General features: G+C 35.5%; 2 protein-coding genes across 6 annotated transcripts; both read right to left on the bottom strand.

Annotated features, from left to right (window-relative positions):
• Nucleotides 1-259: 259 nt before the first annotated feature.
• LOC109059109 (melanoregulin-like) lies at nt 260-3,516 on the bottom strand. Of its 4 annotated transcripts, none has more exons than XM_019076307.2 (7): nt 3,397-3,516; nt 3,161-3,279; nt 2,830-3,028; nt 2,243-2,405; nt 1,792-1,882; nt 1,548-1,711; nt 260-937 (listed from the first exon to the last, which is right to left on the bottom strand). In XM_019076307.2, the coding sequence occupies exons 3-7, from the start codon at nt 2,925-2,927 to the stop codon at nt 731-733; spliced, it is 723 nt and encodes a 240-aa protein (XP_018931852.1). In that variant the 5' UTR covers nt 2,928-3,028; nt 3,161-3,279; nt 3,397-3,516; the 3' UTR covers nt 260-730. The 4 variants fall into 4 exon arrangements, with proteins under 4 accessions (XP_018931852.1, XP_042600908.1, XP_018931851.1 ...); XM_042744974.1 differs by having other exon boundaries at nt 2,830-2,942; nt 3,397-3,513; XM_019076306.2 differs by lacking the exon at nt 3,397-3,516 and having other exon boundaries at nt 3,161-3,370.
• Nucleotides 3,517-4,901: 1,385 nt separating this feature from the next.
• LOC109059108 (stAR-related lipid transfer protein 3) lies at nt 4,902-14,085 on the bottom strand. Of its 2 annotated transcripts, none has more exons than XM_042744972.1 (15): nt 13,948-14,085; nt 12,690-12,936; nt 11,807-11,884; nt 11,176-11,253; nt 10,939-10,992; nt 10,642-10,759; nt 9,939-10,040; nt 9,801-9,855; nt 9,560-9,653; nt 9,416-9,478; nt 9,238-9,333; nt 7,451-7,530; nt 7,202-7,306; nt 7,013-7,106; nt 4,902-6,385 (listed from the first exon to the last, which is right to left on the bottom strand). In XM_042744972.1, the coding sequence occupies exons 2-15, from the start codon at nt 12,909-12,911 to the stop codon at nt 6,278-6,280; spliced, it is 1,347 nt and encodes a 448-aa protein (XP_042600906.1). In that variant the 5' UTR covers nt 12,912-12,936; nt 13,948-14,085; the 3' UTR covers nt 4,902-6,277. The 2 variants fall into 2 exon arrangements, with proteins under 2 accessions (XP_042600906.1, XP_042600907.1); XM_042744973.1 differs by having other exon boundaries at nt 13,865-13,997.
• Nucleotides 14,086-14,839: the final 754 nt, after the last annotated feature.

Here is a 14,839-nt window from a genome sequence, read left to right as displayed (position 1 = left end):
AGAGTCCAAACAGCTGTTTAAAAAAAACAAGTGTTTGATCTGTGCATGTTTCTCTCCTGATTCAGACAAGATGACTTTTTCATTGGAGGAAGCAATATTATGGATAGAGGAGTCATATTTTAGCTGAAATTGAAAATTTAAAGTTAAAATAACTTAATGTTGGATTCGTTTCTTTAAAAAAAAATGCAGCTTTTCACTTCACGAGATGTTTACTGATGGACTGGAGTGATGTGGATTATTGTGATGTTTTTAATCAGCTGTTTGGAAACTCATTCTGACGGCACCCATTCACTTACATTTCTCCAAATCTGTTCTGAAGAAGAAACTACAAATTGCATATGAGAGCTGATAAAGGATTTTATTAAATTACTAGTTTCAGCAGTTTGATGCATCTGCATTCAATGTAAAGAAAACACTGACAGATTTCTAAAGAACGTTTCATTTCTATTCAAATTCACTTCACCATCTTACACTTACAATATCAACATGTCTCAGTAATCCAGAATCTCCTACTGATCGTATAATTCAGAAAATGTGAGAACTGCAGCTATTTTAATGAATCTGAAAATAGTCTCTTCTTCAAAAAAGCATTTGACTAAGAAATGGTTTAAATCTGTGCCATTTAATCTCCACCATCCCTATCCACCTCGAACCGAGCTGACATCAGTCCAAATCCATGAACCTCAGAAACCCCTCAAACTGATTCTGAAAACATCAACACAATCCAGTCTCAGAGACGCTCCTCTGGACCGGAGGTCTCGCCCTCGTCATCCTCGTCCTCTCCTCCAGAGATGTTCTGATTCATGCGGGACAGCAGCAGAGGGAGATTTATTAGACTGGTGTTTTCCTCTTCTTCATCATCATCATCTTTAGGAGGGTAGAAGCGACGAGCCTTGGCCACAAAATCCTCAGCAGCGTCCAGATAAATCAGCCGGTCCTGAGCCAAACAGAAATATTAGAGGTCGGAGAAGTCTGTCTGTCTCAAGCATGTTCTTTTAGATGAGATATTATATATGCATTTTGCATTAAAAAAAATTATATATATATATATATATATATATATATATACACACACACATTTTTTATTCTTCTCACTGCCGACCTAATTAATATAATTAAATAATTATTATTATATAATTAAAATATGCAAGTAATTCATCATTATATCAAATGTGCACACCAGTGTTATTTTAGAATCACTGAAACATTATTCTGGTTTTCCACATTTTAAATCAGTTTTAATTTTTATATTTACCACTTTTGTCGTTTTTTTTTTTGGCCTATATAGTTTTTTATTTGCATTTCAGTTTTAGTTATATTAATTCAAGTTAACCTGAAAAAAGAAAATAATTTTTAGTTTTTAAATTTTATTAATTTTATTTATTTCAGTTAACATTTATTTCAAGTCACGAAAATGCTTTAAGGTTTAGTTTTTTACATCTTCATTTATGCCCAAACCACCTCGCTTTTAATAGAAAGAAGGAGAAATACCCATTTGTAGTGATGACTGTTATTGATTGCTCATACTCGTAGTTTGAGATGCTCACCAGGATGAAGAGGTATCTCTCGGGTGGAGACTCTTTCCTGCTGAAGATGGACGTCTCGGTGTGGAGGGTCTGTAGCAGGCTGCGGGCGACCGCTGCGTTTCTCATGCGGTCATATGATGCGGTGGCAGACACAGTCAGCAGAGACTCGGCTTCAGCCATGAACCCTGAGAGAACAAACCCAGCATCTCAATGACAGACTGTCCCTGAAGCACTGGAACATCATCTCTGACACGCCATCTCTCACCCAGATTCTCCAGGATCATCTTCCATTTATCTCGCACCTCTCTCCTCATGTCTCTCATGGCCTCGATGTCGATGCTCAAACGCCGGTAGCCCTACAGGGCAGAAGATTATGTTTAATGCAACTTTTCTATATATATTTTTTTCTGTTTATACATACATACACACGTGTACATAAATCATAAATACACACACACACACACACACAGAGTATGTATGTATATATTTTTGTTTAATCTTTCCTCATTTAGTTGCATTTGAACCCATCTGTAATCAATAAAAAAAATGAAGATAATAATTATTATTATTAGGCTCATTGTGGGCTTATGTCACTTTTTGGGTGACTTGACCTTTATTGACCTTATTATTTATTTCTGTAATAAGACAAATGTGTCAAATAACAGGATTATGGTTTATATTTCATTTATCTTTCCTATGTCCCGTGCACGTCACACCTGAGAGCCCCGCTGGGTCTGGGCTCTGGACTGCAGCAGGTTGTAGAGCGTGCGGTCGTCGTCTCTCTCAGAGTGGGAGGGGTCTCCGGGTTCGTTCCACAGATTGGTCTCTTGGTCCCGCCTTTTCTTCGCCTCGCGATCGAAATATTCCAACGTGTCGTGACTGACACAAACACAAACAAAATGTAAAAAATACTGTCACCATACGAAGACGTCGAGCCTTGAAAACAGTGTAAACATTTCTGAAATAGCCGATATTGACATTACTTTGTAATTAACAATTAAACCGAAAAAAAGATTTATGTTTTGTTTTTTCTGTCAAGCAGCGAAAATATGAGTCGGACCAAAGGAAAAGCAGAAGTTCGTTGGACTGTGAGTTATGAAATACTTTATTTTCCAACACGAGTTGAAGAGTTAGTAGCTGTTGAAACATGTAGTATGTAAGTTTATACTTGAACCAAAGTAGATAACGTAATTTGCTAAGATTTTCCTGTAATAAAAAATATATGAAAGAAAGCAGAAACTCAAACTATCAATAGTCAGACATGATTTAAAAACAAACCAACCCCACATCCCGTAAGTAATACCTGAGTAAAGGTCTCTTTTCGTCCTCCTCCTCATCATCATCCTCACAGCAGCAGCAACAGCAGAATCGTACACAGAACTTCTTGAAGGCGGCACCCATCCTCAAAATACAAAACTAGAAGATGGAGAAAACAAGGTCGAAGTCTACAAGACGAGTGTTAAAAACACATCTGCCTCTCCAAGAGACCAAAGGTGAGATTTCTGCGGAAGATGAATATAAAACAAACAAACAAACAAAAAAACTTGCCTTTGTTCAAGCTGTCACAGTCATGTGATGTTCTCCAGGTATGTTTAGAAGAAAATAGTCTAATGTATTGCTTTGTTGTAACTTACCCCAGAAACTTCTGGCGAAATGCTGAATCCATCAATTCAGGTCTAAACACAGTTTTCCGTTTTCAGAAGTGAAGCATCTTTTGGTGCCCAAAGAGCGACTAAAACATTTCAGCCTCTCTCTAGAATGAATAACATCACAGTTTAGTCATGAGTCTGAGCCGTGTAACCCGAGGCCATCACAGACCTCTAAATAAAGCCACTCGTCCTGCAGCCCCGAAACACAAGTGTGCTTTTACCTCTGAATGTTTTCAACAGTCCGTATCCAGAACTTCATGCGATTTTAAACGGTTATAGTGAAAATGAAGCAGGTTTAAAGTAAAAAGAGTGATTACATAACCCTGTTGCTTCATATTATTATGAAAACCAATAATCCTAAACCTCCTGCTCTCATTTAAAACCTCATGTGCTCACTGGCAAAATAATCAAACCAATAAACACCAGATTTGACAAGCATATAACAGCAGGTCAGTGTTAGTTTAGTAGCATTATTTTTAAAAACTGTTACAGTTATTATTAATATTTTTGATTTGGCATTTATTTGTATATTTTCAGTTTAGTAATTGTATGCATTTTTGTATTAGTTATGTTTATTAATATTTTGGATTGTTTATTTTTTATTTTTATTTTACTTTTTAAATATTTCCAGTTAATACTTTCAGAGCTATAACTTAAAATGATTTAGTTAAATTTTTCTTAGTTTAGGTTTTTCATTTAATATTAACATATAATTTTTTTTTAGAGTGAAATACAATAAAAATACTAATTGCACAGATTTTCTTTTTTCCTTTCCTTTTTTTTGCCATCTGTCAAGTATCTTAAAAAAAAAAGAGGTATTTCAGAACTAAATGGACACTTATGCATTTTGCTTTAATTTGTGTAATTTAATTTAATTTTTTTAAGGGGTAAACCCCCCCCCCCACATTTCCTATACTGTATCATTTTGGTTTGATCGGTGTGGCTGAAAGTTTGTTTGAAAGTAAGATAACCCTGTAAATGTGTACAAAGTTCACTGATAATGTAACTGAACATTAATATATGAGTCAACAAATCTGAATTTATATGAGAAAGAAAGAGGGAACTAGAGGAGTGTTTGATGTGTGATACTCATGTGAGAGTCTCATAGGCCGCGTCCCATCACATGACGGGCTGGGCACAGCGTACTCTGCCAGAGGCTTTTCACTTAAGAAGCATAATACAAATAATCCTTGTGATCATTTCAGGATGTTTTTAAAGAAAGAGAAGCGGAACATAGCAAATATGTTTACTACATTATTATAGATATCTATAACAAAAAAAAAGTATTTGGACACAAAGCTACACTTCTAAATGCCTGAATGTCATTGCATTAGATAAAATATCAAACCAATTTATATCAACTAAAGATCATGTTCAAGCAAAACATTTCACAATATTTTTAGGTTTTATATGACATAACACCAGATATATGGTTCACAATAAAAAAAATTCTTTCTAATTGTCATTTCAGTTCATATCATGGGTTAAAGTTAAATTATATTAATATATATTAATTTATATGTGTATGTTTTTTTCCTGGCACTTATTGCAATGTAAATATATTTTCTGATTCTATGAAAAATGCTTGGCCATCAAAACAAACACAAAATATTCATGTATTATATTTTAATGACATTTCAGACATTCAAAAGTGTTAAGTTTATTCACTTTTGGGGGTCATTGTTTAATTTACTATAAATCTGAAACAGGAAACAGACATCCAGTATAAACTGTTTGTTAGTTTTATTAAATGTTGATTCTTCATTAAGAAAAACATCATGATTTTTTGAGTAACATGGCAAAACTCTGAATAGCTTCATATTACTGTAAATCAGTATAAAAATATCATTCACACAGAACCTGAATCACGAGTGAACTGCAAAAGGCTCTGCACAAACAAACGTGGTTACAGTCCATAGAGGCCAAAAAAAGTGTTCAGATACAAAACAAATCTAAATAATGAAAGCAACTTGAGATTTCAGTGAGGGAAACCGTAACAAAGGCACACAAGTACAAGGCTGCAAAACAAAGTACAGAACATGACTGTTTAAAAAGATCAACATCATTCATGATATCACTGATAAACCAACTACAACACGTGCCGTCCCTTAAAAGGAAGCCCAATGTTTCCTCTGTTAAAACCAATAAGTATTTTGCTTGCTTCAAGGCAACTAATGTAAGACACATTCACATTTCTATTAGAGAAAATACTAAGACTATGCCTTAGCTTCCTGTTTATAAATCGCTATGCCCTGTATGAATGTGGTAAACATGAGTGTATAACAAAAAACTGACAGTAATGCTCTGTGAGAAAACAAACTGACATGCAATGAAGAAAGAAGAGAAAGAAAATGCACGCATTTCAACACAAGGCTCATTTCAGATGGATTTTGAGCTGCTTTGACCCAGTTTTTACAGAACAAAACCAAGCGCAAATGTTTGCTTTGTTGTTGCATCATGTTTCATACAAATAGCTTGGGTCCTAGTTACCCGGATATGCTGATTTAAGACCTAACCGTATAATCAAACTCTTTACAGTTTACATTATTAGACAAATGATCATACACATGGCAGGACGCTGATCTATGCTACAGATGAATGCATTTACTGTTAATAATCTAATACAGCAATGTTTGGCCACAAGAGCCAATTGTAAACCATAATAAGAACTAAAACAATAATTATAATTAGTATGAATGTGTGTGCATGTTCAATTAAGGCATAAGTAAAAGCAGCAAGGGAAACCACAGTGTATTTGGCTCAGAATAAAGAACCCATCCTAGCCTTCAGTCCTGTTCACTAGAGGGACAACAGTGGTTTTAGGCCTAATCCATTTCCCCTGATCTCTTATACACCACAAGCTGCTCTCTGATAACTTCCTGTTCATGTTTCCAGCTCTTGTGGGGTTTGACAGTATGAGTTATGACCTCGTGTGCATGTGCTATATAAACTTTAACTTCAGTGTAAAGTGCAGCCAAACGTTCAGTCGAAGTTTCCTAGACGCAGACAGCCGTAATGCCAGTTGTGGTTCGAATAGGGCACAGTGTAATTTGAAGTTACCACGATGTAAACTGTGGCTGGATAAAGAGCCCAAGCCAGAGATCACCGGTAGGAGATGCGGACTTCGTTTATACGCTGCCTGAGATGAGACATGAACTCGAACATGGTGGCGGCCAGTGACTGGTGGATGAGGTAACGCGGGAGGCGACCCTGTTCGAAGAAATAAAATATATTTATACATTATACAAATATACAGCCGTGGCACAAAAGTTTTGAGAATTTCTCATAATTCTGGCTTTTTTGATTTAAAGTAATGAGTTCCAAAGTTGGAATTGCATCATGATATAAATTCACAAATGTAAGAAAATATTAGAATTGTGACATTATAACTCGCAAGTTCTACAATTCTGAGAAAAGAGGTCAGATTTGAGAGAATTGCAAGAAGAAAGTGAAAAAAAACTTGTTGTAATTCAGACTATTTAACTTGTAATTGTGTTTATATCTTGTAATTCAGAGCGGAAAAAGAGATTTGTGAAAGGAAAAAAATAAATCACAATTATCTCTCTTTTTTTTATTTTTATTAACTTGTCCAAACCAAGAGCCCCAAATATCCAGATATGGTTAAACATAATTTTAATGGTTGCCAATTTTAATATCCATCAGACATAAATCTGAATACTTTACAATGTAGTTACTTAATGTTATAGGGTTTTTCAAATCTCTAATCCCAAATATTCCAAAAATACTTGCATTAAAAACACCTAATTAAAATCACTCATTATTTGAACGTGTTTAAATGGCTTAAATGTGCAAACTGGCAGTAACTGCAGCTCTTACCTTCAGGTCTGTATTGAGGACCCAGATGAAGGTGCAAACTGAAGGATTACTGCTGGATTTCAACACAACAAATCCACCAGGACCATTCTCCCCTCTGAGAGAGAGAGAGAGAGAAAGAGTTCAGTTTGCAGCTTTTAATTCTCCATTTTTATTGGCTGACGAACCAAAACGCTTTGCATTCAAGCAGACCTGACGTAGCGACTGTGAGGGGGTTTACTGCTGTGATTGGTGGCAATTCCTGCAGAGATGTAGCAGTCTCGCCTGCGCTCCACCCGACGAACATTCACAAAGTCCCTGAAGATCAAGAACATAAAAAACAGACACAGTTTGAACTCTTTGACTTCTCAATAATAAGTACAGCCAAACAAAACTGCTAAAAATGATAAAAAATACTCTGTTAAACAGACTTTAAGCAACAATTCGTAAGCACTCTCTCACCTGGGAGACACAACACCCCCAGCGGCTCCTGCAGAAACATCATATGACACCATTGTGTTGTCATCCACTCTCTGTAAAATCTGTAGACATAAAAAAACAACAACACAGAGAGAACATTAACTGTAATGACAGTATATGCAGGACACTTAGAAACAGCTTCTTCAAGGCTGTTTCAATGATTAAAAGCTCAAAACCATCCCACAAAAACACCAGTCTTATTTTGTAGCTTCGAAGTGTTTTGTTTATGGCCTTTTTGGGAACAATAGGAAAGGATTCAAAGTTGGGTCATCGGTGGAAATATCACCCTGTCAAAGCACACCTGCTGTATGCCAGGTCAAAAGAAGACCTATTTAACATATGCATTTAGTTCTCTGTTATGCAATAACATCCAGTGACTAACAAATTATTATTTGATTAGAAAAACAATAGCATCCATCATAAAAGGTAAATTTTTTGTTTTGAAAGAAATGAATGCTTTTTTTTTTAGGAAGGATGGAATAAACTGATATGGTTATAAAATAATATTTTTTAAAATAAATGCTGTTCTTTTTAACTTTTAAGAATCCTGACAAAAATGTATGACAGTTTCCACAAAAATATTAAGTAGCACAACTTTTTTCAACACTGATCAGCAAATCAGGATATTATAATGATTTCTGAAGGATTATGAGACACTTAGAACTAGGGGTGTAATAGTTCGGTATATACCTCATTTTTGACGCCACGGTTCAGTATGGTTTCGGTACAGCATAAATTCAAATACAATTAAAAATTTCTTAGGTATAAAAATCTACCTCAGCTTCTGCTCTAAACTATAGGGAGCCCTATTACATTATAATAAGGTTATAATTAACAACAGAGTTGATTATTATATTTTAACTATAAATATCAACGCTCAAATTAAAATTTTTTATTCAAACATCTAAATTGCACATAATGCAGTTTTTAAATTAACTTTTAAATTATACAATTTCTATTTGTAGTTGAAATATAATCATTTACACAGTGGCTGTCATAACTTGTTTCATAAAATATATTTTTAAGCATACATTAAATAAGACACCACTAACAGGTAAAGTAAAATAAAATGAAGTATATAGTCTAATATTTCGCAAAATGCTCTTCTCTAGACTTAATTTCTATAGCAAATAACGAGCTGTGGGCACTGATGACTAGCCTGAGGAAAATGAAATGCTACGGTACTGTTATTTTGTTTACAAGCGTTTTAATGAGTCGTCTTTCCGCATTTGAAACACTGATTGAGCGATTACATGAGACGTTACTTCATGTTTATTTCATGTTAAAACTGGTAGTAAAGATCAAGGGATGGTCGTGCTGCCGTTACAACTGAGGCTTCTATACAGCAATGTATCTCGCCACATCAAAGAACACCAAAATGGCATGTACTGTCTGAACTTCCTGAAAAAAGGGAATGATTTGTTTGGTAAACATGCGTACTGAAACCGTTACACCCCTACTTAGGACTAAAGTAATGATGCTGAAAAATAAACTGCATCACAGGAATAAACTGAATTTGAAACTATATTCACATAGAAAATAGTTATTTAAAATAGTTATAATATTTCACAATATAACTGTATTTTTGCTAAATGCAGCCTTGGTGAGCATAAGAGACTTTTGAACGGTACTGTACTGTACTATATATATATATATATATATATATATATATATATTTTTACATTTTGAAGTGCACATGTGTCTTAACTATTAATTCATGCCTCAAACCCACAGCTGTCATTAATGGAGGTGTCTGTGAGTATGTGTACCTGACAAACAGACACTGTTCTGTTCCACTGCACCATCTTCTCCGGCTGCAGAATGACCTCCTGATACACCAGCTCTGCGGCACACTGCAAAAGCGCCTAAAACACCCAAAACACAGCTCAGTGACTGATTCTGTATATGTGAACAAACATAAAGACTCATAACAAAGAGGGAACATACCTTTAAAATAAACGTTTTCCCATGGAACGGGATTTCAAGAGTATATACTGCATCGCCCATCTCCTAAGAATTAAAAACATATCATATTTAACCAATGACAAATCCAGAAGCAAATAAAGACTGCAAGCATAGAGGTCTACACACATTAGTCTTCTCAAACTTCCAGTTTTCCTCTTGTGTCAGTATCTGTTCCACCACAGCCATGGCCTCCCGTCCCTGTCGTAGAAACTGCTTGTCTAAAAACAAGTGATTGGACAAAGTGACCTGCTGTGCTTTTTATGAAATAAACGGTTCTTATTACTTTCGGACATACAGAAATTGTCATTTTCAAACATTTCTTCCATCCAAACATAATGCAAAGAAAGAAAATAAGCACATGATTACTTGTTCTGTTAGTTCTTTCCTGCCGAGACCCTCTTCATCTAGGTCTTCATCCGAACCTACAGGACAAACACAAACATTAGGCGGGAAATAAAGCAAAAACAGACAATGAGTTGCATTAGAAAGAAAGTGATGGCATTACCTGCCAGGGACTCGGGCGGGGAGTAAAACTGTCCGTCAGACACGGGTCTAGGAGAGATCAGAGGAGCCGGCTCACACGCGGCATTAACTGCTGCCAGATATGCTGCAGGGCACGAGAAAACCACAGATCATCAGTGTAGGACTTGAGTGGACTTTCCCAAATATCAGTGACAGTCTGAGTGTGCAACTCTAGAACCAAGCAGAGCATGTTTCCCTTCCCACAGCTTTACATGACCACAACACTATTAAAATGACAAAAAGAGATTTTTCTTCCTCTTTCAAATAGGCTTTGAAACAAAAAAGCCAATTACGTCTATGACATCACAACCATAACTTTATTAACATATGATCAGCATTCGCATATAACAGTAAAGTTTAGTATTATTATACATCGAGGATGTTTATACTAATCCCACTCACATGAAAAAATGTCACATTTCACATTCACATTTTTTTGAAGGTACAGATGCAAAAAACTTCTACTTCACTAATATTTTCAAGTTACAAATTCCATAAACATTAACAAAATTCATTATTTTTAGACTTATAATTATTATAATTAGCTTTGGAGGATAGCAATTATGACTAATTTGTTTATAAAGCACTCTGAGCTACAAACATGCCCTATGAACAAATGCTGTTATTACTGATTTGTGTCAGTTCAATACAGCCCTGAATTTTCTTACTGTAAAAAGCTCTCTCACCTCTCTCATCTTCTGCTTCCTGTGTGAGAACTTTGAAATCCAGGAACCACGTTTCCAACCATGCCACCACAAACGAGGTGATAGGAAGAACGTAGCCAAAAGCATTCTGACTAAACAACTGAGAGAAACAAGAGGGAACTATAAATCCTACACCTATTTCTGTTATCACAGCAGTGTAATAAAACAGATGAGGAATTCAGAGAGCTGCTAGTGGTCTCTCTGAGGAACAAACACTAGGACTTCCCTTAAGATAAATATTCAAATAGTTTGGTTAGGAAGACAAAACATGAATCTTACATCTGAGCAGATAACTTTGGCGATGAGGAAGGCGCTGGTCACCAGAGTAGTGATCTGAGAACGGAGAAAATAAAAAAAAGTGTCAACAATGATCATATCCAAGCCTTTAAAAGTCATATTTCACCACAAACATTAAACGGAAAAATATGTAAAAATATATTGTAATTATTATTATTTTCTATCATGTTTACAGAAAATGCAAATAGTGAGTTTTCTATAGGCTGAGGTATTTCTTACCGCAATAACCCACCAGTGTCTCAATCGAAACGCAGCATAACCAAGCTGCAGACACAGAAACCTAAACACAGCTAAAAGCTGATCGGGAACAAGCAGCGGAGGAAAAGACAGATTATTGCTTATAAAATAATAAATAAAGATTTAACAATGACTGCTCAGTGCTGATTCTAAGTAAATATAAGAGAGTTTCAACATGTTTCTAGGATGACATCACTATTTTTGCAGGTATGACAGCAGCTTTAATAAATGATGAGGCCATTTTAATACACCAAATTTAACCAAAACTTGCTTGTACAAGAAATGCTGTAGGGCACGATTAAATCTATTCATGTCAAATGCTAAAGTTGCTAAAGAAACTGTGTTAATCGCAATCTCTCACACCTCATGCTCTATACGCTTTAAAAAAACAGACTAATGCTTTATCAAACAGAAAATAAAAACCCAAAACTGGAACAGTTTAATGCTTCATATTTTATACAGTTACGTGTGTGTTTGCGTGTTCATGACTGAACAGCATAAAAGACTTGATCAGAGAGATCATATCAAACCAATAGCGTAGAGAAGTCAGTTATAAAAATTTAACTTCTTTTATTATCAATAAGTAACCAGGCTTTCGCTTTATGATACTTACAAAGATATCAAAGAAAGATGACTTGAAGTTGTAGTGAACAACCTCATTCTCAAGACTGGTCCATATACTCTTACTGATCTGAGAGAGACAGAGAGAAAGGCAAATCACGCAGCCTTTTTACTATAATAATTCACTGAAAACTTTAAAATGCACATAAACGTACTGCTTTATGCGCCACATGCTAAAGATTCATATTAAATTACAAAAAAAGGTTTATGTACATATTATAATTATTAATTCTTTTCATAAATAGGCTACAAAACTGCATAATAAATGTTTTAACCATTTATATATGTTTAAGGAAAAATATGTGTATGCATAGTGTACTTACATAAAATATATTAAAATATTTATTTGCACTTTTATCTCAATATTCACATTTATTTTTGATGTAGTAATAATATATAATGTATTTATGTACATACATTTGTATTACTGTTTTCCATAAATAGGTTACAAAACTATATAAATAGTCATTAATTATTTTATTAAACTATATAAATAGTTTGGTATTAAATGTGCTTTAACCATAGGTTTTTTAATGTAAATACAGTACATGTGTAGGTACAGTTAAATATACAGAAATATGCATTTACATATTTATCCTAGTATCCGTATTAACGATTTGATTGTTTGTTATTTTATTATTAAAAATGCTAAAACGATAAACGTTTAGAATATATTTAAGATGCAAATTACAATATGCAAATTTCACACGCCTCTATTTTGATCAGAGGAAGTGAAACAGGCACGTACGATCAACTGTAAAATTCACCCCACACGACTACAGGCCAAGTTAAAAAGGAAGTGCACACTAAAAGAGAGAGAAAAATAAATAGCATTGGGCAAGAAGACAGTTTGGAAACATAGAATGAAAACTCACATTTAATTCAATGATCCAAAGCAGAGTGATGAAGAGGAGGTCAAACGTAACGAAGAGGCAGAACGTCCGGCGTACGTCTGAGAAGGCTCTCCTCTCTCCCGGAGGCAGCGGGGGGTAGTACGGGGAGGGAAGGGAGAGAGACGCCTGGGAATACGAGGCGTTCAAAGAAGAAATGGCTGGAAGACTTCCCCCCAACTCGCTGTAGTCCACGCCGCTCGGCATAACTAATGCATCTGGAGCACATCCCCTACACCAGAGACGGAGAGACAATTAAACAGTCAAACAAACATACATGCTTTATCTGGCTCTTATGCAATTAAACACAGCCCGAAAGCACAGTGAGCAAGTCAACGGGCAAGAGAACAAGATCTAATCAAGCAGCCTTTGAGCACTTCTAAAGCCGGTCTAAAGTCATAGCTTAACCAAAGCATTCCCTATGTAGTGTGTATGATCCATTGCATGTGTGCATATAATATGCAATCTGCGTTTGGTGATCATAAACGTGTTGTTTGTTGTTTTCTGTAATGCACTAAAATTGTTGATTTATATAGTCAGTGTAACTCGGCTGAATGTTGAATGAATAAGAGTGATTTGTGATAATAGAATGGTGTGACAATGAATCACTAAATGCCATCGTTTTCCATCTAATTTGTGTTTATGGACGGTCATAGAATATGCTGACATGACAACTCTAAAAATCATTTAGGAGCATCAAATCTAGTTTAATCCCTCTGTCTGTCATATTAATGAAGGAATTGCCATTAAGACAGGAGGTAAAGGTGATTAGACTGATTCATTAGAGACCTTTTAACCTTTAATACTAGGCTTTCAGGTTTGATAACCCTCTCTTTTCTATTTGTCCAAAGAATTACTGAATAAAATCATGCGACATACATAGAACAGAGAATAAACACTGGGGAAGCAAAAGCATCTTATAATCAATTCTGCACCGTCAACATGAATGCAGTTCCTCTACGTGTGGCAAACAAGCTTTAAATATATATTTGACGCTAAAAACCGCCTCGCTCCCTAATAAACAACCCTTCATAAACACATACTTGATATTTAGAAGAGACCTGATGAATATTCATGAGCACATTCTCACTTATTTGTGCAGTTAGCACGTAAATCGCCGCGTAAACAAGCGTGTACTCTAAACTTAAACACGCACTGACCTCTCGGTTAGTTGACAGCTGGTACGAGTTGTTTACAAGTCATTTACAAACCAGTTGTTAATCAGAAATCAGCCGAAACTCACCGGAATCAGCGCATTGTTCTTACTAGCAGCCTGCTGCTCTTCCGTGGTAACAAGCGGATGCGGGAAAACGTCACATCCGCCAGCTGATCGACGCTCTAAGCGCTCGTGGTTGAAGTATGAAACGTCAAAATGAACTAAAATTTGATACAGCATATATAATCAGAAATCTGAATAGATTAATATAGGCTACTATCTTAAACCATTGTGAAAATCCTTACAACTGACTAATATCAATAAACCATAGTTCTTTGTTAAGTTATAATAACACTGGTGTTTTGGTTGATGTTTGTAAAGAATGTAATGAACACTAATAAATCATATATATATATATAAATTAGAAATTTTATTGGATAAGTACAAAAAGTGAATGATATTTGTACTTCAAGTCTTTTATTTCTTGCGAATGGATGGCCTCATTTCCAACCATAACTTACATCATGTCCTCCATGAACTCTTTAGTTCTTCTTAAATATTTTAATAGTCTGATCTAGTTTTAGAATTTCCCACCGTCAGTGATACTACAGCGTCAGGGCATAAATCCTGGCTTTCATTTCCTCCATCTGCCTCATGTTCCCATAAGTCACCATAAAACACTGATCACTATATTGTGTGAAGTAGGTCACACGGTTAGCCAAAAAGCCAAACACAGGGATCTGGTGCAGACGTTAGACTGGGGAAGTTTCCTAATCCTGGATCCTCCTAATGGTGTGATAGCTAAAGCTGAAGCAGTCGGCGGAGAATCTGAGAAATTAGATTTTTTGACTAAAATATGGACCACCTCTTTTGGGAATCCAAACCGGATCAGTTTCAGCCCAGATTTTGAAAGCATCAAAGGCAGAGCCATTCAAGATATGGGATGGAGAACCACCGTGCCGCCATCTGTTTACAACAG

The sequence above is a fragment of the Cyprinus carpio genome, chromosome B19 (assembly GCF_018340385.1).
Source record: "Cyprinus carpio isolate SPL01 chromosome B19, ASM1834038v1, whole genome shotgun sequence".
NCBI lineage: Eukaryota > Metazoa > Chordata > Actinopteri > Cypriniformes > Cyprinidae > Cyprinus > Cyprinus carpio.
The sequence above is the reverse complement of the archived record's forward strand: the minus strand, read 5'-3'. Positions and strand labels throughout refer to the sequence as shown.